Genomic DNA, 22921 nt, shown 5'->3' with positions numbered 1-22921 from the left:
TTCCAGCATCACACTTTTCGACACAACACTTGAATGGGCAATTTTTAGGAAGGTAGGGAAAACCGATAAAGTGACAACAAAGCTTGATGACTCCTTCACAGAAACAGCATAGGTACAAAAGTGTTGTAAGGCTCTTCAGTGTTTTAGTTTCTTAAAAGAAAATTCTGTTTAGTCACATCTTGCGATATTGGTTTGCAGGTGACTCGGGAGGTGCCTTATATATGGAGAAAAAACGACGATTAATTCAGGTGTGTTTTACAGTTCCTGCATATGCTTTGTTCCTCTTTAGAACATAGAACATTACAGTTCGACCCTCGATGTTACACCGACCTGAGAAATCTATCTGAAGCCCATCTAACCTACACTACTCTATTATCATCCATTTGTTTATCCAATGACCACTTAAATGCCCTTAAAGTTGGCGAGTCTACTACTGTTGCAGGCAGGGCATTCCACACCCTTCCTACCTTTTGAGTAAAGAAACTAGCTCTGACATCTATCCTTTATCTATCACCCCTCAATTTAAACCTATGTCCCTTCATGCTGGCCATCACCATCCGAGGAAAACGGCTCTCACTGTACACCCTATCTACACCTCTGATCATCTGTATGTGATTATTAAATCACCTCTCAAGTACTTCTCGAACGAACACAGCCTCAAGTTCCTCAGCCTTTCTTCATAAGACCTTCCCTCCATACCAGGCAAAATCCTAGTAAATCTCCTTTACACCCTTTCCTATGCTTCCACATCCTTCCTGTAATGCAAAGACCAGAACTATACACAATGCTCCAAGTGTGGCTGCACCAGTTTTGTACAACTGCAACATAACCTCGTGGCTACAAAACGCAATCCCTCATACAGTAAAAGCTAACACACTGTACGCTGCCTAAACAACACTCTCAACCTGGGTGGCAACTTTCAGGGATCTATATAAATCGACACCAAGATTGCTCGTTCACACCACCAAGAATCTTACCACTGGCCCAGTATTCTGTATTCCTATTACTACTTCCAAAGTGAATCAGCTCACACTTTTCCACATTAAACTCCAGTTGCCATCTCTCAGCTCAGCCCTGCAGCTCTGCAGATCCTTCTGTAACCTACAACATCCTTCCGCACCATCCACAACTCCACCGACCAGTGTCATCTGCAAATTCACTAACCCATCCTCTATGCCCTCATCCAGGCCACTTATAAAAATGACAAATGGCAGTGACTCCAAAACAGATTATTGCGGTACATCACTAGTAACCAAACACCAGGATGAACATTCCCCACTCTCTGTCTTCTTTCAGCTAGCCAATTATTGATCCAACCTACTAAATCAGCCTCAATCCCATGCCTCTATTTTCTGCAATAGCCTACTGTGGGGAACCTTATCAAATGCTTTACTAAAATTCATATACACCACATCAACCGCTTTACCCTCATCCACCTATTTGGTCACTTTCTTAAAGGTTTGCGAGGCATGACCTACCCTTCACAAAACATGTTGACTATCCCTAATCAAGTTATTCCTTTCTAATTGCTCATAAATCCTATCTTTTTTATATTCATTTCCAAAACTTTACCCACAACCAAAGTAAGGCTTACTAGTCTATAATTACCAGTGTTGTCTCTACTCCCCTTCTTGGACAAGGGGACAACATTTGCTATCCTCCAGTCTTCTGGCACTATTCCTGTAGAGAATGATGACATAAAAATCAATGCCAAATGTTCTGCAATCTCCTCCTTGGCTTCCCAGAGAATCCTTGGATAAAGAGGAAAATCAGGAAGGCAAAACGGGGACATGAGATAGCTTTGGCAAATAGAATTAAGGAGAATCCAAAGGGTTTTTACAAATACATTCAGGACAAAAGGGTAACTAGAGAGAGAATAGAGCCCCTCAAAGATCAGCAAGGTGGCCTTTACGTGGAGCCACAGAAAATGGGGGAGATACTAAACGAGTATTTTGCATTAGTATTTGTTGTGGAAAAGGATATGGACATTATAGACTGTAGGGAAATTGATGGTGACACCTTGCAAAACATCCATATTACAGAGCAGCAAGTGCTGGATATCTTGAAACACATAAAGGTGGATAAATCCCCAGGACCTAATCAGGTGTACCCTATAGCTCTGTGGGAAGCTAGAGTAGTGATTGCTGGGCCTCTTGCTGAGATATTTGTATCATTGATAGTCACAGGTGAGGTGCCAGAAGACTGGAGTTTGGCTAAGGTGGTGCCACTGTTTAAGAAGGGTGGTAAGTACAAGCCAGGGGACTATAGACCAGTGAGCCTGACATTGGTGGGCAAGTTGTTGGAGGGCATCCTGAGGGATAGGATGTACATGTATTTGGAAAGGCAAGGACTGGTTCGGGATAGTCAACATGGCTTTGTGCGTGGGAAATCATGCCTCACAAACTTGATTGAGTTTGTTGAAGAAGTAACAAAGAAGATTGATGAGGGCAGAGCAGTAGCTGTGATCTATATGGACTTCAGTAAGGCGTTCGACAAGGTTCCCCATGGGAGACTGGTTAGCAAGGTTAGATCTCACGGAATAAGGGGAGAACTAGCCATTTGGATACAGAACTGGCTCAAAGGTAGAAGACAGAGGATGGTGTTGGAGGGTTGTTTTTCAGACTGGAGACCTGTGACCAGTGGAGTGCCACAAGGATCGGTGCTGGGTCCTCTACTTTTTGTCATTTACATAAATGGTTTGGATGTGAGCATAAGAGGTACAGTTAGTAAGTTTGCGAATGACACCAAAATTGGAAGTGTAGTGGACAGTGAAGATTACAACAGGATCTTGACCAGATGGGCCAATGGGCTGAGAAGTGGCAGATGGAATTTAATTCAGATAAGTGTGAGGTGCTGCATTTTGGGAAAGCAAATCTTAGCAGGACTTAAACGCTCAATGATAAGGTCCTAGGGAGTGTTGTTGAACAAAGAGACCTTGGAGTACAGGTTCATAGCTCCTTGAAAGTGGAGTCACAGGTAGATAGAATAGTGAAGAAGGCATTTGATATGCTTTCCTTTATTGGTCAGAGTATTGAGTGCAGGAGTTGGGAGGTCATGTTGCGGTTGTACAGGACATTGGTTAGGCCAGTGTTGGAATATTGTGTGCAATTCTGGTCTCCTTCCTATCAGAAAGATGTTGTGAAACTTTAAAGGGTTCAGAAAAGATTTACAAAGATGTTGCCAGGGTTGGAGGATTTGAGCTATAGGGAGAGGCTGAACAGGATGGGGCTGTTTTCCCTGGAGCGTCAGAGGCTGAGGGGTGACCTTCTAGAGGTTTAAAAAATTATGAGGGGCATGGACAGGATAAATAGACAAAGTCTTTTCCCTGGGGTCAGGGAGTCCAGAACTAGAGGGCATAGGTTTAGGGTGAGAGGGGAAAGATATAAAAGAGACCTACGGGGCAACTTTTTCACATAGAGGTTGGTACGTGTGTGGAATGAGCTGCCAGAGGAAGTGGTGGAGGCTGGTACAATTGCAACATTTAAAAGGCATTTGGATGGGTATATGAATAGGAAGGGTTTGGAGGGATATGGGCCGGGTGCTGGCAGGTGGGACTAGATAGAGTTGTGAATCTGGTCAGCATTGACGGGTTGGAGCGAAGGGTCTGTTTCCATGCTGTACATCTCTATGACTCTAAATCCTATCCAGCTGTGGGGACTTATCTATTTTCACCATTCCAGAATTGCTTACACCTCCTCCTTATGAACCTCAAACCCATCTAGTCTAATAGCCTGTATCTCGGTATTCTCCTCGACAATGTTGTCTTTTTCCAGTGTGAATACTGACAAAAAGCATTCATTTAGCACCTCTCCTACCTCCTCGGACTTCATGCACAACTTTATACTATTGTCCTTGACTGGCCATAATCTTACTGTCGTTATTCTTTAATTACTGACATACCTGTGGGAAAGCTTTAGAGTTTTCCTTGATCCTACCTACTAAAGACTTCTCATGTCCCCTCCTGGCTCCTCTTAGCTCTCTCTAGGTCCTTCTTGGCTAACTTCAACTCATAAGTGCCCTAATTGTGCCTTCATGTCTCATCTTTACATAAGCCTCCTTCTTCCACTTGACAAGAGATTCAATTTTTTTTAGTAAACCACGGTTTCCTCACTCGACCACTTCCTGCTTGCCTAACGGGTACATACATATCGAGGACATACAGTAGCTGTTCCTTAGACAGGCTTCACCTTAAAATTGTGCCCATTCCCTGAAGTTTCCTTCCCCATCTTTTGCATCGTAAATCTTGCCTTATCACATTATAATTCCCTTTCCCGCAGCTATAACTCCTGCCCTGCGGTATATACCGTATCCCTTCCATTGCGACAGTAAACCAAATTGTGGATACTGTCACCAAAGTGCTCACCTACCTCCAAGCCTAATACCTGGCCCGGTTCATTACCCAGTACCAAATCCAATGTGGCCTCGCCTCTTGTTGTCCTATCTACATATTGTGTCAGGAAACCCTCCTGCACACATTGGACAAAAACTGACCCGTCTAAAGTACTTGAACTACTGCGTTTCCAGTCAAGACTTGGAAAGTCAAAGTCGTCCATAACAACTACCTTGTTATTTTAGCTACTGTCCATAATCATCTTTGCAATCCTTTCCCCTGTATCTCTGGACCTTTTCTGAGGCCTATAGAAAACTCCCAACAGGGTGAACTCTTCTTTCCTGTTTCTAATCTCAGCCCATATTACCTCAGTAGACGAGTCCTCATCAAACATCCTTTCTGCCACCATAATATTGTTTTTGACTAACAACTCTTCATCTCCCCCTCTTTTTATCACATTCCTTGTTCTTCAAGGATATGTTTATGTATGTTGTGGTTCTGTTCACTGAGCTGAGAATTTGTGTTGCCGACGTTTCGTCCCCTGTCTAGGTGACATCCTCAGTGCTTGGGAGCCTCCTGTGAAGCGCTTCTGTGATGTTTCTTCCGGCATTTATAGTGGTTTGTCTCTGCTGCTTCCGGTTGTCAGTTCCAGCTGTCCACTGCAGTGGGTGGTATATTGGGTCCAGGTCGATGAGTTTGTCGATAGAATCTGTGGATGAGTGCCATGACTCTAGGAATTCCCGGGCTGTTCTCTATTTGGCCTGTCCTATAATAGTAGTGTTGTCCCAGTCAAACTCATGTTGCTTGACATCTGCATGTGTGGCTACTAAGGATAACTGGTTGTGTCGTTTCGTGGCTAGTTGGCGTTCATGGATATGAATCGTTAGCTATCTTCCTGTTTGTCCTATGTAGTGTTTTGTGCAGTCCTTGCATGGGATTTTGTACACTACGTTGGTTTTGCTCATGCTGGGTGCCTTGTCTTTTGTCCTGGTGAGTTGTCTGAGAGTGGCTGTTGGTTTGCATGCCGTTATGAGTCCTAGTGGTCGTAGTAGTCTGGCTGTCAGTTCAGAAATGTTCTTGATGTATGGTAACGTAGCTAGTCCTTTGGGTTGTGGCATGTCCTCATTCCATTGTCTTTCCCTTAGGCATCTGTTGATGAAATTGCAGGGGTATCCATTTTTGGCGAATACATTGTAGAGGTGTTCTTCTTCCTCTTTTTGCAGTTCAGGTGTACTGCAGTGTGTTGTGGCCCTTTTGAACAGTGTCTTGATGCAACTTGTGTGTGTTGGAGTGGTTGCTTTCATAGTTCAGGACTTGGTCTGTGTGTGTGGCTTTCCTGTATACCTTTGTGGTGAATTCTCTGTTCGGTGTTCTCTGTATCATCACGTCTAGGAATGGGAGTTGGTTGTCCTTCTTCTCTAGTGAATCTGATTCCAGTGAGTGTGGCATTCATGATCCGGTGTGTGGTCTCTACTGCTGTGTTTTTAATGATTCCAAAAGGTGTCATCCACATATCTGATCCAGAGTTTGGGATGCATTTGCGGTAAGACTGTTTGTTCTAATCTTTGCATTACAGCTTCTGCTATGAGTCTAGAGATGGGTGAGCCCATGGGTGTGCCGTTGATTTGTTCATATATTTGGTTGTTGAATGTGAAGTGTGTTGTGAGGCATAGGTCCAGTTGTTTGAGGATGCAGTCTTTGTTGATAGGTTTCCCGTGTTGTTATCTGTTCTGTATGTCCAGCAGGTTGGCTATTGTTTCTCTGGCTAGGGTTTTGTTGATAGAGGTGAACAGTGCCGTTACATCGAATGAGACCATAGAATTCTTGGACATCAGAAATATCCATATAGATAAGGAAGAAACTATGGTCTCATTCGATGTAATGGCACTGTTCACCTCTATCGACAAAACCCTAGCCAGAGAAACAATAGCCAACCTGCTGGACATACAGAACAGACAACAAGACGGGGAACCTATCAACAAAGACTGTATGCCCAAACTACTGGACCTGTGCCTCACAACACACACTTCACATTCAACAACCAAATATATGAACAAATCAACGGCACACCCATGGGCTCACCCATCTCTGGACTCGTAGCAGAAGCTGTAATGCAAAGATTAGAACAAACAGTCTTACCACAAATTCAACCCAAACTCTGGGTCAGATATGTGGATGACACCTTTGTCATCATTAAAAACACAGAAATAGAGAACACGGATCATCAATGCCACACTCACTGGAATCAGATGCACTAGAGAGGAAGAAAAGGACAACCAACTCCTTTGATGTGATGGTACAGAGAACATCGAATGGAGAATTCACCGCAAAGGTGTACAGGAAAGCCACACACACAGACCAAGTCCTGAACTACGAAAGCAACCACGCCAACACACAAAAGAAGTTGTATCAAGACACTTTTCAAAAGGGCCACAACACACTGCAGCACACCTGAACTGCAAAAAGAGGAAGAACACCTCTACAATGTATTCGCCAAAAATGGATACCCCCCGCAATTTCATCAACAGATGCCTAAGGGAAAGACAACGGAATGAGGACATGCTACAACCCAAAGGACTAGCCACGTTACCATACATCAAGAACATTTCTGAACTGACAGCCAGACTACTACGACCACTAGGACTCATAACAGCACGCAAACCAACAGCCACTCTCGGACAACAACTCCACAGGACAAAGGACCCAACACCCAGCATGAGCAAAACCAACGTAGTGTACAAAATCCCATGCAAGGACTGCACAAAACACTACATAGGACAAACAGGATGACAGCTAACGATCCGTATCCATGAACACCAATTAGCCACGAAACGACACGACCAGCTATCCTTAGTAGCCACACACGCAGATGACAAGCAACATGAGTTTGACTGGGACAACACTACTATCATAGGACAAGCCAAACAGAGAACTGCCAGGGAATTCCTAGAGTCATGACACTCATCCACAGATTCTATCAACAAACACATCAACCTGGACCCAATATACCACCCACTGCAGCGGACTGCTGGAATTGACAAGCAGAAGCGGCAGAGACAAATCACTATAAATGCCGGAAGAAACATCACAGAAGCGCTTCACAGGAGGCTCCCAAGCACTGAGGATGTCACCTAGTCAGGGGACGAAATGTCTGCAAAACAAATTCCCAGCTCGGCGAACAGATCCACAACAACGAGCACCCGAACTGCAAATCTTCTCACAAACTTTGAATGTTTATGTATCGTAATTAGTGAGGGCAAGGGATCAAATTTCAGAAGATTTTAAAATTAAAGAGTAAAGTTAAGGCACAAGAGAAAGATACTTTATATGAGAAATGATGAACCGACCGTAACAGTAAGGGACAGAGAGGACAAATCCAAGATCAAATCAAAAGGTAAGACTGAAGGTTACACGGAAAACAAAAGGACTATCCTAGAGCTCTATATCTGAATCAACTTAGTATTCAAAACTGAGAGCTTAAAAAGAAATACACATGATCTTGTAACTGAAATAACTCAACAGAGGCCAGTATCCCGTCACCAGGTGCCCCTCTATTTACAAATGTGCACTCCTTGCCCATAATGCTGCCTCATACAGAGTAAGGCACCAGGGTGACAGTATCCCTGACACTCAACTGTTTTATGTCAGCAAGGGCTTCTTGATTGAGGCTGTATAATTGGGTCCAATCCGGGAACTCCTATTCTATGAGGTCCAGCTGCTGACCTTGTTACAATCACTGTAGTAACAATTACAAAGAATAGATGCAGGATGACAGAGACTGTGATCTGAATATTAAAGATATATAGGGATGCCCAATTAAGATAGAGATGAGAGTTCCTTTTCTCACAGATGGTCATTCGGGACACTTCATCAAAAGACCACAGAAGTAGAGACTTCGAATATTTTTAGGATAGTGGCGGATAATTCTTGATAAGCAAAGGGGTGGAGAGATTATCAGAAGTAGGCAGGATTGTGGGTAATCAGTTCTATAATTTGTTGACCACTCTGTATTATGTTAGCAAGCCACTCTTGGTCTCTTCAATTCTACATACAAGGGACTTAACCTGTCCTTGTTTGTTGCCAAAATCAAACTCCCATACCAAACCAGATCTGGCAACTCAAATATTTCCATTTCCTGTATATGTTGAAGGAGAGACACTGAAATTTTTTCTTCATTTGTGGGACGAGTGTACGTCTGGCTGGGCTAGCTCAGTCATCAACTTGCCCATCGCAAATTGCCCTTGGGGAGATAATGGTGAGCTGCCTTCTTGAATTGTTAAGCACTTCTCACACATTAGCAACCATCATTATGTAAAGGTGACCTTTGACGATGAGATCCAAGACTGAATCAGCTGGGCCAACTCAGTCATCTATAATCTACAGCAGTGAGTGTTTGACTTCAGAGACCTCAGTAAGCCAGCAAAAGTTCTAGTGTACAGAGCAATTGTCATCACCATGTTCCTGTATTACATTGAGACCTAGATTGTGTATCAGTGACACTTAAGACAAATTCTACCAATAATTCCTTCTCCACCTTCATTAGATTGAGTGGGAGGGCTGTCAAGCAAACTTGAGAGACCTTTCCAAAGGCAGCTGTCTTTTAGGTAAAACTCATGCAAAATCAAGACTGTCTTATCAACTCTCAAGTGGTTAGCCATTGCTGGGTGGACAGAGAAAATGCTACAAAGACACTCTGAAGTTCTCCCTGAAACACACACCCCGACATTAACGAAGGGGAGGATCTTTCTACCAGTTGTTCAGAATGCCAACAACTTGTCCGCCAAACTCCATCACACCCCATTGTGCCCAAAATGTCTGTGAGTCACCAGTTAATATGTTCGGTCACGTGAAGATAGCAGAAACCCATAGCCCTGGTCGAGGTCAACCTGGAGTTGAGGGCAGCCGAAGACGACAAATGTTTGTGTCATTGTGTTAGATATTAGGCTGAGGTAGAGTTTATGGATTCAAGTCCTATTGCACAGACCAGAACAAAAATGAAAGATATTGTTACCAAGGGAGTGCTGCACTGCCAGCAGGCCAGTGGAGGGTGAGGAACTTCATTCACACATATAGATTGGAGAATGTTGTCCTTGGAGAAGAGATAATGGAGAGGAGATTGAATGGAGATGTTCAAATTCATGCAATGTCAAGAGAGTATTGGTAGAGAGTGGTCCCACGTAGGGAAGATTTGAGGAGAGAACCCAGATTTAAGATAATTGGCAAATAAATGAAGCAAGATATGAGGAGGAAGTTTATGATGTAGTGAGTGGTTAGTAGTATCTGGAGTGCACTGAAATTGTGGTGGAGGTAGATCCATTCAAGGCTCTCAAAGGGAATAAATTGTTTTTTGAAAAGGAAGCAAGTGCAGGGCTAATGGGAAAAGTGGAATTAATGGCATTAAGGAAACTCCTCATTTGGAGAGCTCATACAGATACAATAGGCCAAATGACCACTTTCTATTTTGTAACAATGCTGTGATTTTGAATAATATGCAGTTTCAGTATGTAATTCTAACATGTGTTTTCCTATATTCTACAGGTGGGCGTTATAAGTTGGGGAGTTATTAATGTCTGTGATACTGTGAATGCAGACAAGAATCACGCTCGCGACTTTCACGTCAACTTATTCAAGGTGTTGCCATGGTTGAAAGAGAGACTTGGGAAAATTATGACATTCATAAATTAGGGTTAGGAGATGGCCATTCTGCCTCTCAAGCCTGTACTGCTATTGAATTGGATCATGGTTGCTCTCTTTCATAATGCTATCCCACCCACCTTGGTTCCATAAACTTCAGTAACCTTGCTGAGTGAAAATTCTATTAGTCTCAGTTGTTTTAATTTTGATGTGGGGAATGTTCCAATTTATCCGCTACCCTTTGTGTGATCTAGCATCTCGCCCAAGGATGTAGCTCTAGTTTTAAGCCCATTGCCCTCATGTTCTGGACTCGTCCTTTAGAGGATCTGGGTTCTCTGTTTACCCTGCTGAATACTTTAATCAGTTCAAACACCTTAACACTATTAACTCAAGGGAATAAAAAAACCTAGTTTCTGCAATATCTCCTCATGTTTGGACCTTTTCAGACTTGGTATAATATCATAAGGAATAGGTCATTCGAACCATCTTCACCATTAAATAAGACCATGGTCTCAACTTTCCTTACTGTTCCCCCATGATCCTAACTCCCTTGTCAATCAAAAACCTGACTAATTGAACCTCCGACAGATTCAATTTATCCACTCTCCATTGCACTCTGGGGTAGAGAATTCAAAATTCCGCAGACCACTGAGAGGGGAGATTCCTTTATACCTCCATCTTAAATAGTCTTCTCTTTCTTAATTTGGAACTCTCCCTAGATTCCCCAGTTGAAACACCCTCTCAGCATCTTGACAGTCAAGCCCCCTTCAGAATCATTATATTTTAACTTGATCACTTGTTTTTCTAAATGCTAATAAGTTCAACCTGCTCAATGTTTTCTTATGATATATTCCCCTTTATCCCAGGGATCAAGCCAGGTGAACTGTGCTGAACTGATTCCAACACAGTAAGGAGATAAAAATTGTATAGTGTTCTAGATGAAATGGCACCATCAACCTGTACAGTTGTAGCAATATTTTCCAACATTTACATTTTATATCTTGCAATAAAAGCCAAAATTCCTTTTGCCTTTCTAGTTTCTTGCTATACCTGTGTGCTGACATTTTGCGAATCATTTACTAGAACACTTAGAGGTCTCTCAACAAAAGCCAAAAGAACTGTGGATGCTGGAAATCAAATTATAACAGAAATCGCTGGAAAAACTGAGCAGTTCTGGCAGCATTTGTGCAGAAAAGTCGGAGTTAGCAGTTTGGGTCCAGTAACCCCCCCCCCCCCCCCCCCCCCCCCCCCCCACCACACCTTTAAACGGAGATCTCTCTGTGCCTTAGCATTCTGCAGTCACTTCTATTCAAATTATATTCCAGTTTATGAAATAATTGTTGTGAATCTTCACTGCATCTCCTCCAAGACTACTATTTCCTTCCTGAGATGCAGTGAGCAACTGAATATAGTTTTAATACATCCACAGTACTTGTTACTCCCATTCATAATCGAGCTGACTATCAGATAAAGGTGAACTTCCATTTACTTGTTTAGTTATTTTTTTGTATGTGTTTACGAGTATTTTAAAATATCTTCTATAGTTGGGCCCTCTAAATCTCTGTTCATCCACAGTTTCCGTTTAGAAAATATTCTGATCTTTTCCACATCTCTAACTGCCAGTTTTGACCACACTTTAAATCAGTCACTGCCTCTGCAACTTTCCCCTTCCATCTGTGTCATTTACAGTGCTACTGAAAATGGTGCCACTTACACATGTGGTTCTTTATTCTTTCATTGGTACTATTTATCTACATAGTGAAAAACAGTTATCCCTGGGAATATACCAGGAAACACCCTGCAATTAGAGTATATAGCATTATCACCAGTCTTTGCAACCTACCTCATGCAATTTCCCTACATATGTCAATAGATTGTCTCCAATTCCATGTGTTTTAATTTCATTAACAGTCTCTCATGAGGAACCTTACTGAATTTCTTCTGAAACTCCACTTGAATGATATCCATAGATGTGCCCTAATGCATCACAAAAGCTACATTCTTGGAATGTAGAAATGTGATTGAGGAGCAGGGTTAGATTGTTCAACCCTTTCATTTTGCTATATCATTTGACAAGACTGTGGCTGATCTGGTTATGGATATTTTTTTCTTCCCTTGTAGCCACTGGAGTCCCTGGTCTATGAAAAATCTACCCAAAATAAATTCAATGATGCCTTAATACTTTCTAGAGGAGTGAATGCCACTGACTGTAGAGAGGGAAGAAAAATTCTCCTCATCCCCATTTTCAAAGGGAAATCTCTTATTAAACTGTCCCCTACTTCTAGAGTCCTGCAGAAAGTGATATTTTTACTTGAATTCAACTGGGTTTGTGGCTGTGACCTCGTATTTTGCAATCCAAGCTGGCACTCTCTAATAGTCCATATTGAACTAACTGCTCATTCTCCTAACAGATTTGAAGATCAGTTTTATCATGTCTAAATTTATCAGATCAAGTCCATCAGTGTGGTTATCACTAAAGCAAACACAAAGCAAAGACATACCTTGTCAACAGTGCCAAGTGCAAGATTTTACCTTGACTTCACTGATCGATCTTGACAGTCTTCCCAAATGTGCTTCTGGAGTTTAGGACACAAGGGGTAGGTTACTTGGCCCTTCAAGCCTGGCCCTTCAAGCCTGGCCCACCATTCAATAAGTCCATGGTTGATTTGCCCCAGGCCTCATCTTTGGTGTGAGCTCATCATTGCCCTCAACTCCCTGATATTTCAGAAGCCTCCTTAAAGAATTTCAGTGATCTAGCTTTCACAACTCTCAAAAGGAATTTCAAGCATTCTTCTGAGCGAAGAAATTCCTTTGCATCTCAGGTTCAAATGGGTGTCTCCTTATTCTAAAATATGTGCCCTAGTTTGAGATTTCCCAAATCTACTCAACATTCCACTTTGTCAAGTTTCCTCAGAATCTTGTCTTTTAATAGGATCACGCCTCATTCTTTTAAACTTTAGTGAACAGCTACTAATCTGTTCATCCCACGTATCAGCCTTGTAAACCTCTTCTAAACTGCTGCGAATGTCAGCACATCCACCCCGTTCACAGTGCTGCCATTGCAGACTCACCCACACCCTGTACAGTTGCAACGAGATTTCTATATTTTCAAACTCCAACCATCTACAAATAAAAAATTCATTTGCCTTCTTAATTGCTTGCTGTACCTGCATGCTAACTTTCACGATTTTAAGAAGATACTGCTGTGCTGCAGTTTTTTGATAAGCAGCAAAAGGGAATTGGAGGGATCATTGAATTATCTACCTAATTATACACCCTCCCCAAAATTCAATTACATTGACAGAGGAAAAATAGAAGAGCGATCGATAGAAACAAGGACTGGTGTGCGCAGGAAAAATGAGAGACCAAAAGAGAGAAGGAATGAGAAAAGGAGACAAAAAAGGCACTGAGTGAGATAGTGGAGAGGGACAAAAGAAAATGAGGAACTGTGAAAAGGATAGAGAGGAAAGTGGAGTGGGAGAGAGAGAGTGATAGAGACCAAAATAGTGTATATGGGGAGAATGCAAGGGACTGTGAAACAGAAGACGGAGTCAGTGAAAGAAGAGAGAAGAGGGTGAGTGAAACATATAATACATAGAAGATAGGGTAAAAGAGACGAAAATGAAAAAAAAGAGAAAGACAAGCTCAAGAGGAAGAGGTGGACTGATGTAGAAAGAGGGAGGAGGATAAAGAAATGATAGAAAGATGAGAGGAGTTAGCCAATGTTACTGTGAGCTCCTGACTTAACTATACATACAGAATATTAATAGTTTGGTGCAAGTTAAAAAAATGAATGTGTCATAGATTAAAAGCCTTTCTAAGGAAACATTACATTTATGAGCAAGAGGAATAGGTGATTGTTGGTGTTTACTGATTTATTTCCCTTCCTTCACTAGCTTGATATAGAATATATATTTCTTTTGACTGTTTCTTGTGATATTTTGTTGAAACAAACTTGTAAGTACATGCAATCCTTATTTGCAAATGCTTCACAGAAAACAATGATCCATGAGCACATTTGGGAGCCTGAAGCGTGGTTGCAATAAGCATCATTATGAAAGAAAGCATCGTGTAATGTACACAGGCCATTTACACTAAGAGATAGCTGTCTACCTGAATCCCATTTCCCAGATTTTTACCAATATCTCAAGATTTTTCCAAATATCAAGACAAATTTCTTTTGAAGGATGTTCGATGCCCCAGAACTTGGCAACCGGGGTCAAAAATAAGTTGATGATATTATCAACCCAAATATTAGTGAGGATGGGGGGAGAAAATGTGTGTTACATGTGACATAAGTACAGGTGTATTTGTACACTTTGTAAATACTGTCTGAAATTACATGTTTGTACTCAAGAGATGTGTATGTGAAGACACATCAGTTGTGATAACAATAGAATTCTAATTGCAGTGCAGGTTGCCTTTAAGCAGTTCCCTGGGATTGAGGAAGACTTGTTTCCACTGTGGTTCTGCAGGTTATGAGATGGTTGATAAACTCAGTTGAGACTGCCATGTGGAATGGTGACACTGAAGTGTTGGGTCAGTGGGTTGTTTTAATGTTAGTACGCTTCCTCCAACTCCTTGACTTTGCCTCAGCCTGTCACCGATAGTGTCCCCCACTGTTTTGTGCACTGGTGGGTGAACCTTCTCCATTTCAGTTTGTTAAATGTCAGGGATTCTCTGAGTCATATCTCCTTGGGGTTGCAATGAGGACATCCCTAAACTGTACCCAGTTAGCCTTCAGGGAGTCTCCAGATACAAATAATTCTGAGCAAGCTGTTGCTTTGGGAATCTGGTGCCCGGCATACAAGTCAACACATCCAACCCTGTGGACTGGTTTTCAGTGACTTGAACCTTGAGGCTGTGTGTATAGTTTTGTTGTTCTCTGTTTGATTATGAGAAACTGGGAACATAAAATGCTCACCTGATTTGGTTGGTTACACATGCATGTTGACTCCGAGATAAGGAAAGAGTCATTGTGGAAGCTGAGCAGGCAATAAGAAGATCAGGTTTTATAGTCCTCTGTCAGTGGGTTCGTGAGGGAAGGCATTCTAAAATTTCTGTGATGACCTTCACAATGGTACTCCCACATTGTGGGGTGGCGTGAGGCCTGGGTCAGCCTGCCTGGCCTTACCTTATGTGAGGCCGTTGAAGTTGCCAAGTAAAGACCACTTTAAGAGCTATTTACTGCCTGGCCTCAATTTTCAGAAGACATTTGGGGCTGTCACATGGGGAATGCTGAGTATTGGTTTTAGATTAGATTAGATTAGATTACTTACAGTGTGGAAACAGGCCCTTCGGCCCAACAAGTCCACACCGCCCCGCCAAAGCGTAACCCACCCATACCCCTACATCTACATCTACCCCTTACCTAACACTACGGGCAATTTAGCGTGGTGGTGCTGTTGGGTGGAGGGTTTTCAGCCTGTGAGAAACAAAGCCCACTCACTTCAATAATTTCAGTCCGAGACAAGATCTGAATCAGTAGTGTCATTTATTTTACACTTGCAAGTGGGTGTGATGTCCAGTGTCTATAAGGCAGAGGACATACACACCAAATTCAATTCATACACAACATTTATTTGATTTCTATTGTTTTACACTGCTCCCTCCCCTGTTTATATCTTCCACTTCCCTAAGACCGGCCCCCATTACCCCTGTTTATCTCTTGCCTTATCTGGCCTTGTCTGTGACAAAATGCTTATTTCTGGCCTCACAAGGCTGTTTGACCTCATCCTGCTGTAGGTCATTATTAGGCATATTCTTTCTTCATCATTATCTACCCCCTTCATCTGTGCCTTTCCTGAGGCCGTTCTGATCCCTATGACCCTTTTAATTGGGGTTTGTTCCTCTGTCTCTGTAAAAGTGGGAAACAGATGTTTATACCTACTGTTTGTACAGGCGTATCTAGCTTAACTTCATCCCCTCACAACATCTTGTCTACTTGTCCGTAATGTCTACTATTGTTTTGCAGTCACATTTCATTCTGACATACAGTTTTAGCTAATACAAAAACAATTATATATTTCCTCCACATCGTTTCCATTCTTGTTGACTCAGCTCGTGGCTAAAACAATTACAAACTGGTGTGAGTTCATTTTACTTTGTAAAATGGAATTGCAGAATTGCAGAAGTAACATTAATTTACCTATATCCCACAATTTCCCCCTTTTATTTAATTACCATTTGTTATCTTCTGCATTTTTCTCTTAGGGGCATCTGTTTCATTAAGGCTGTTTCAATCAGTCTTTGGGTGAGCCCTCGTATACAGGGTATGATACAACAGCCAATGGCTACCAATACCCCGACTACTACTATCAGGGAAGTAAGGATAGAAACCACCACCCCCTTCTACCTTCCAAACCAGGACTCAAGCCATCCTGTGAGAGATGTGTCTACTCCTGGATTCTAAGCCAATTCCTCTGCTAAGGTAGTCAATCCCCTTAAGGCCCGAGTAATTGAACCATCAGGTGCAGTGTTATTAGGAATAAAGGTACATCAGCTTCCTCCTAACATCACACACACACACCCTTTTTCTGCTAAAACCCTATCAAGGGCCATTCTGTTTTCCCATACCATCCTACTTGTCGCATCAAGCTGGTCTGATATTCCTTTAACCGCATCTCTTGTATAATTTATAAATTGCTGTTGATTATAGAAAATGTAATTTATCCAATCTACATTTTTATTAATTGTTACCCACCAAAATAGAGCTGACTCAAAGCCTGCTGCAATCTGGTTACGAGCCTTGAATTCATCAGATACCCTCCTAGGGACTCCTATCAAATCGAGATAAATCCTGTCATTGAAAGAAGTGTCTAACAGTGATCTCTTACCCCTTCCCTTTTCCCCTACTATCTTTTCCTTCTCAAATGCCAGGGTAAATGGAATTGCCAATTGTACAATTGCACATATCCCTCTCCAATCTGGAGGTAGCGTGGGTCTCAATATTTTGCCTCCACAGTCCCACCACAGATCCGCTCGGGGAACCTTTAGTGCTGAGTAGTTCCCTCCCTTCTCCGTTTCGGTAACATTTTTAATCTCATTACATAATTTCAGCTCCCCCAAATCTTTCGACCGACTTGTACCTCATCTATGCACACATGATGTGTGATTTCCAACTGCGGCGGAAAATAGGGGGGGAGCTTTTGCATCTTTCTTCTCCAAGGGAGGGAACATCAGAGATAGGGAGGTAGAATTCCTATCATTCCATGCAGTCTCATCCTGATACAGGGCTATCATACATTTCATGCCCTTCCTGCCTCGCTTCCACCGAGTGGAAAGGAAACCACCTGGGCCACTGGCCGACCAGAGGCACATGCATCGCAATTGCTCTTGTTCAGACTTTTCACAGTAAACTTTACCCATTCAACCCAGGCATTTGCATCCCCGTACCCAGTTTCTATTTCAATGGTCTGTTTCAAGTCATTTACCTCTATAAATTTTACTACTTTAGGATCAGCGGGAGGGGTGAAAGATTGTATCTTATTACCCAGTAGTTCTACCCGTTTTCCCCGTCCTACGCTAATTCGAAAACAATAGCCCAAGAAATCCTTCCCATTTGCTTTCATTTCTATCCCAAACGTTTAATTTCATTGTATCTCATAGGTGCCCCCCCCCCCAGGATTGTTTCGTGCCATGTGGCTTTCCTTATTGTTAGGTATATTGGGTTACACTTTTTATCGGGACAATCGCGAGCTGGTCGGAAGGGGGCCCGGTGTACTGTGACGAGACCATTATACTAAGTACCATCCCCAAGGCCATCCCCATAGGACTTAAGATGTATCTCAGAGCTGCGGTACTGTCTCTGATTATCTACATCCCCACAATTTACTAAACTGCATACACCAGCGTCTATTACTTGTGGATTATCAGATTCAGGAACCGTTAATAATACATATGAAAATGATATTTGACGAAATCCTAATACTAAAAGGGCTAGCATCATAATTCTAGCAGCATTCCCAGTATATTCCCAGTATTCTAAACATCATGCTGAAGCACAAAAAGACTTAATATACAATCTTACAGAAATAATCCCACGCTCGCGTCACCACTGTATAATTAGTTACTCAAAGTCTCTTTAGTCCGAGTTTCAGTGGATCTTGCGTTGATTCAGCTGTCCAGACTTCTTCCTCAACTGGAGATTCCACTGGCCCTTTGATCCGAGTGTAGTGAGTCCAGCCTTTCTCTGCTGTCCTCATTGCCGTTTCGGTAGTCAAAAGAGCCTGGTACGGCTCTTCCCAGTCTGGCTGCAATTTAGTCTCTGTCCATGATTTTACTAAGATTCAATCGCCCGGCCGGATGGGATGAATGGTGCATTAAAGGGGTGGAGTCTGTGCCAATAAACCCTGTTTCCTGAGGGAAAACAAAGAGGAGGACAAGCCCAGTATATACTTCTTTAAAAACAAATCTTTAGTTTCGGGAATTGGCAATTCTCCATTCGTTCCCAAGTAAGGTAATCCAAATAAGATTTCATAGGGGGATAGTCCCAAGTCTTTCCTTGGGGCTGTTCATACTCGCAAGAGAGCTATAGGTAAACATTTGGTCCAAGGGAGTCTGGTTCCTATTATCAATTTAGAGAGCTGTCATTTGAGTGTTTGGTTCATTCTCTCAACCCTTCCCGATGGAGGTTGCCATGGAGTATGGAACTCCCAGGAAATTCCCAACCCTTTCATTACCCCCTGTAACATTTTAGAGGTAAAGTGAGTTCCTTGGTCGGAATCTATATGATTCACTAGCCTATATCGGGGAATTACATGCTCCAATATTGTTTTAGACACTCCACTCGCAGTGGCAGTAGCTAGGGGGTATGCCTCAACCCAACCAGATAAATGATCTACTATGACTAGCATATATTTTAGTCTCCCTACCCTGGGGAGTTCAGTATAATCTACTTGTATACTCTGGAAAGATCTCAATCCCGGGTCTCTTCCTCCCGGGGTCTGTTTTCTCAAGACTTTCTTATTTACCTTTCTGCATATTACACATCCCTCACATATTTGTTTAGCAATTGTATATATTCCTTTACATCCATATTCCCTAAGAACTAAATCACATATTGCTTGTACTCCCCAGTGGCTGCCTTGGTGTGGGACAGCCATAATCTCTCGCATCATCATTTTGTTCAAATTCTCCTTCCATCAGGTAACATCCAATGCCCGTCTGCTGTTTTTACAGCCCCTAAATCTCTCAATTCTTTTTCTTCGCTTTCAGTAAATATAGGAGCTTCCCGAGGACCTGGGACAGTAGGTATTAGGGAATGAATCACCACTTCTTGTGGGTTCAGGGCGGCTTCCCTCGCCACTTCAGCGGCTAATCTATTTCCCCTAACCTCTGGTTCATTTCCTTTCTGATGACCATTTACATGCACTACTGCTATTTCTTGGGGGAGTAATAGGGATTCCAAGACCCGTTTAATCAATTCTTCATGTACTAATTCCTTCCCCCACCTCTGGGTTAATACTCCCCCAGCCGCTCCCTTATCCACGGTAGCAAAGAGGTGGAAAGGTTTATCTAGGGAAGGTAAGGCTAACACGGGGGGCATGGATCAGATCTCTTTTGCCTCATCATCCTAACTTAGACATTTTGGTTCCCCCTCTAATAGTTTGAGATATAATTTCTTAGTCTTCTGTGCATAGGAATCAATCCACAATCTGCAATAACCCGTGAGACCCAAAATTTGGGTAACTCCCGTTTAGTGCTGGGCAGCGGCATTCCCACTATTCCCTCTATCCGTTCCGGGCTTATCTTTCGTTTTCCCTCACTAACTAAATGTCCCAAGTATTTCACTTCTTGCTCCACATATTGTGGTTTGTTTTTAGATACCCTCAGTCCCTGCTGGCCCAGGAAATTCAATAATTTGTTCGTGGCTTCTACTACTCTTTCTCTTCTTTTTCCTGTTACTAAGAGGTCGTCTACATACTGCAACAGGGTAGTCCCCTTGGGGCTGCTAAATTTCTCCAATATTTGTTCTAACATCTGTCCAAATAAATTTGGGGAGACCGTAAACCCCTGGGGGAGCACAGTCCACTGGTATTGCTGTTTCTGTCCTGTCTTAGGGTCTTCCCACTCAAAGGCAAACAAATTCCTACCTTCCTCTGCCAAGGGACAAGCCCAAAAGGCATCCTTTAAATCTATCACACTAAACCATCTGTGGTCATGAGGGATCTTACTTAATAACGTATAGGGGTTTGGCACCACTGGGTGCCTGATCTGTACTATTCGATTTAATGTTCTCAAATCCTGCACCAATCGATAAGTTCCATCGGATTTCCACACTGGTAGTATTGGGGTATTATAAGGAGACATACATGGCTCCAACAGTCCATCTCTAATCAGTCCTTCAATTACTGGCTGCAATCCTCATTTACCTTCGATGGAAATGGGATATTGTCGCTCACAGACAACGTCCCCTTTCCTTTTTTTAAAATTTACTTCAAGGGGAGGGATCTGTAGTTTTCCACAATTCCCTTCCCTAGCCCATACAATAGGGTCTATGTCTCTCTCTCCACATCCTCTGTCAACATTGCCTTTGTACAACTAATTCTTTTTCCTGAATGCCAATCTCCAGTCCTAAGAGGATAATTAAATCTCTCCCTAATAAGTTACTTCCTATATCAGGGATATACAGCAGTTCCCCTGTGACCCTATCCTTAGGACCTTCTATCATCATAGGTTCAAATACTGGAACAGTAAAGCCTTCCCCTTTTACCCCCAAAACAGTAATTGACCGTGTCGACATTCCTACTTTCTTTGGTTTAAAATTCAGCGATGACCGTGCTGCCCCCGTATCTACTAGGAAGACTACCTCTTCCCTATAGGGTCCCACCTTCAGGTTTATCAAGGGTTCCTGGTGGGTCCCTGAGGGCAGGAACCCCTGACACCCCTATTCTTCATCAAAATTCATAAGCAGAATTGCCCTCTCTTCCCTTTTCAGAGCAGGACACTCCCACTTAAAGTGCCCTATCTTTCTGCAATAATAGCATCCTGCCTGTGGAGACCTCCAGCTCTGCCCCTGTCGCTCGAACCCTCTATCAAACGCTCCCCCTTGTCCTCTCTGTCCGACATGCTGCCACCCGCCGCTCCGGTTGGTCACTATTGGTTCCACTCTTTTCTTCACTACCTCATCAACCGTAGCTACCATCATTTTCACCTTCTGTTTTTGTCTCTCATCCTCTCTCTTTCTGTGCTTCTCTTAACAATTCATCTAATGGCTTTTCACTCCACCCTTCTATCTTCTGTATCTTTCTCTGTATGTCTGGCCATGCCTTTGTCACAAAAATGTACTTTCAAAAGACCCTGTGCCACTGGATCCTCAGGGTTCATTCCAGAATATTTCCACATTGAGTCTCTTAATCTCTGCAAAGAAAGCTGAAGGGGTCTCATCTTTCTCCTGTCTAACTTCAAAGACTTTAGTCAAATTCTGTGACTTCAGAACTGCCTCTCTTATTCCTTTTCGAACCAGGTCTTTCAATTCCCTCATTCCTTCTTAATACTCTGGGTTTTGATCTTCCCACTGGGGGTCTCTGAGGGGAAACTTCGTCTCTCCCTGTCCAGCATCCCCATCTCCAATGGGGTGTTCCCTGTCCCATATTTTAATGGCTGATCCCCGTATAAGTCCCCTTTCTTCCCCAGTAAATAGTATATTCAAAATAGACATTAACTCAGTGTTTTTAGCTCCCCATAACTTCAAACACCAATTCATCAATTCATGCTTGACTAACTTTAAAGCCTGTTCCAAACTTGTAAATATATTTATATATTTACGTTCATTTATTCAGTATTTAATATTTAAAATGTAAAATGCATACAGTTCTCAATTTTGAAATCCACTGTAATCACCCAGTTTTAGTCCCTTAATTTAAATCCAAAATTAGTTTTCTTAAGTAGTGCTGACCAATCATTGCTTAATTACAATACTATAGGTCGTGAAATAATCAGAGCTGCCTTAAAAGAATTTGTCTATTCAAGTTAAAAAAAAAACTTCTAATGCATGAACAATGGCCGAATCCAAGGTCACAGATATTAACCATAGAATTTTGTTTTTACTACAATCTAATGTTGAACTGAAACTTCAACTGTCCTCCATAAATCGCTTTTATGTAAAGATAAAAGAGATTAGTTAGAAACTGATAGTAAGGCAGTCATGACCTGTAAGAAGAACAGGAGGTATCATTCTTTTTTTCATAATCTCTATAGAATCCTTAACCTTAAAAGAAATCATATTAAGTTTCCATAATAAAAATCAGATTCAAAACAGTCCCGGAACTCAAGCTCCAGGGAATAAAACGCAAACATTCAATCACCAACAAACAAATGTGCATTCAAACCAAATCACAAAGGGTTAAACTTTCTACCAGCTGTACAGCTCTTTTCATTCACTCTCTCTCTCTCTCTCTCTCTCACTCATTGACAAATTCAGATATTTACAAACCCAGTCTTTGTCTGACCTGTATTTTGGCCAGAAGACGGCGGGACGAAGAATGGATTCCTTAGTCCATATGAAGCAACAATATTTAATCATCTTTTTCCCCTGTACAAGTATTATTTTGCCAATTCCACAACATCCTGCCCAAAGGACTTTCTGGAGGTATGTTGTAAGGGACCCTGCCTCCATTTCCATTGCCTTTTCCTTCTTTTGTTTTCCCGGAGGCTTTTTCCTTACCCACGGCACAACCCATATTGAGATCCTTCGTTAGTCCCTTATTAACTACTAAAACTCAATCCCGGCCACCAAGGCAATACTTAAAAGTCAATTTTCTTACCTTGGTCTGTGCACAGAGTTGCCTGGCCTCTTTGTGTCATATTGTCTATCGAGCTCCTATCACTGTCTGATTCAGATGTCTCTCTTGTGGGATTCGTACCAGTCGCACAAGGGAGCGGACCAAACTGGGACACGAGACCGCTTCTCAACGGGGAACGGGACGCGTCTTCCCAGTGTCCAAGGCCAGCCAC

At 42.4% G+C, this 22921-nt stretch overlaps 1 protein-coding gene across 1 annotated transcript in view; it reads left to right on the top strand.

Annotated features, from left to right (window-relative positions):
• Positions 1-10146, top strand: part of LOC140455339 (complement factor B-like) — a 64258-nt gene extending 54112 nt beyond the window's left edge. Inside the window, exons 19-20 of the mRNA XM_072550118.1 lie at positions 199-248; positions 9869-10146. Coding sequence (XP_072406219.1) covers positions 199-248; positions 9869-10015 — 197 coding nt within the window. The 3' untranslated portion in view covers positions 10016-10146. The remainder of the gene's footprint in view (positions 1-198; positions 249-9868) is intronic.
• Positions 10147-22921: the final 12775 nt, after the last annotated feature.

The sequence above is a fragment of the Chiloscyllium punctatum genome, chromosome 30 (assembly GCF_047496795.1).
Source record: "Chiloscyllium punctatum isolate Juve2018m chromosome 30, sChiPun1.3, whole genome shotgun sequence".
In the NCBI taxonomy this organism is placed as follows: Eukaryota; Metazoa; Chordata; class Chondrichthyes; order Orectolobiformes; family Hemiscylliidae; genus Chiloscyllium; species Chiloscyllium punctatum.
The sequence above is the reverse complement of the archived record's forward strand: the minus strand, read 5'-3'. Positions and strand labels throughout refer to the sequence as shown.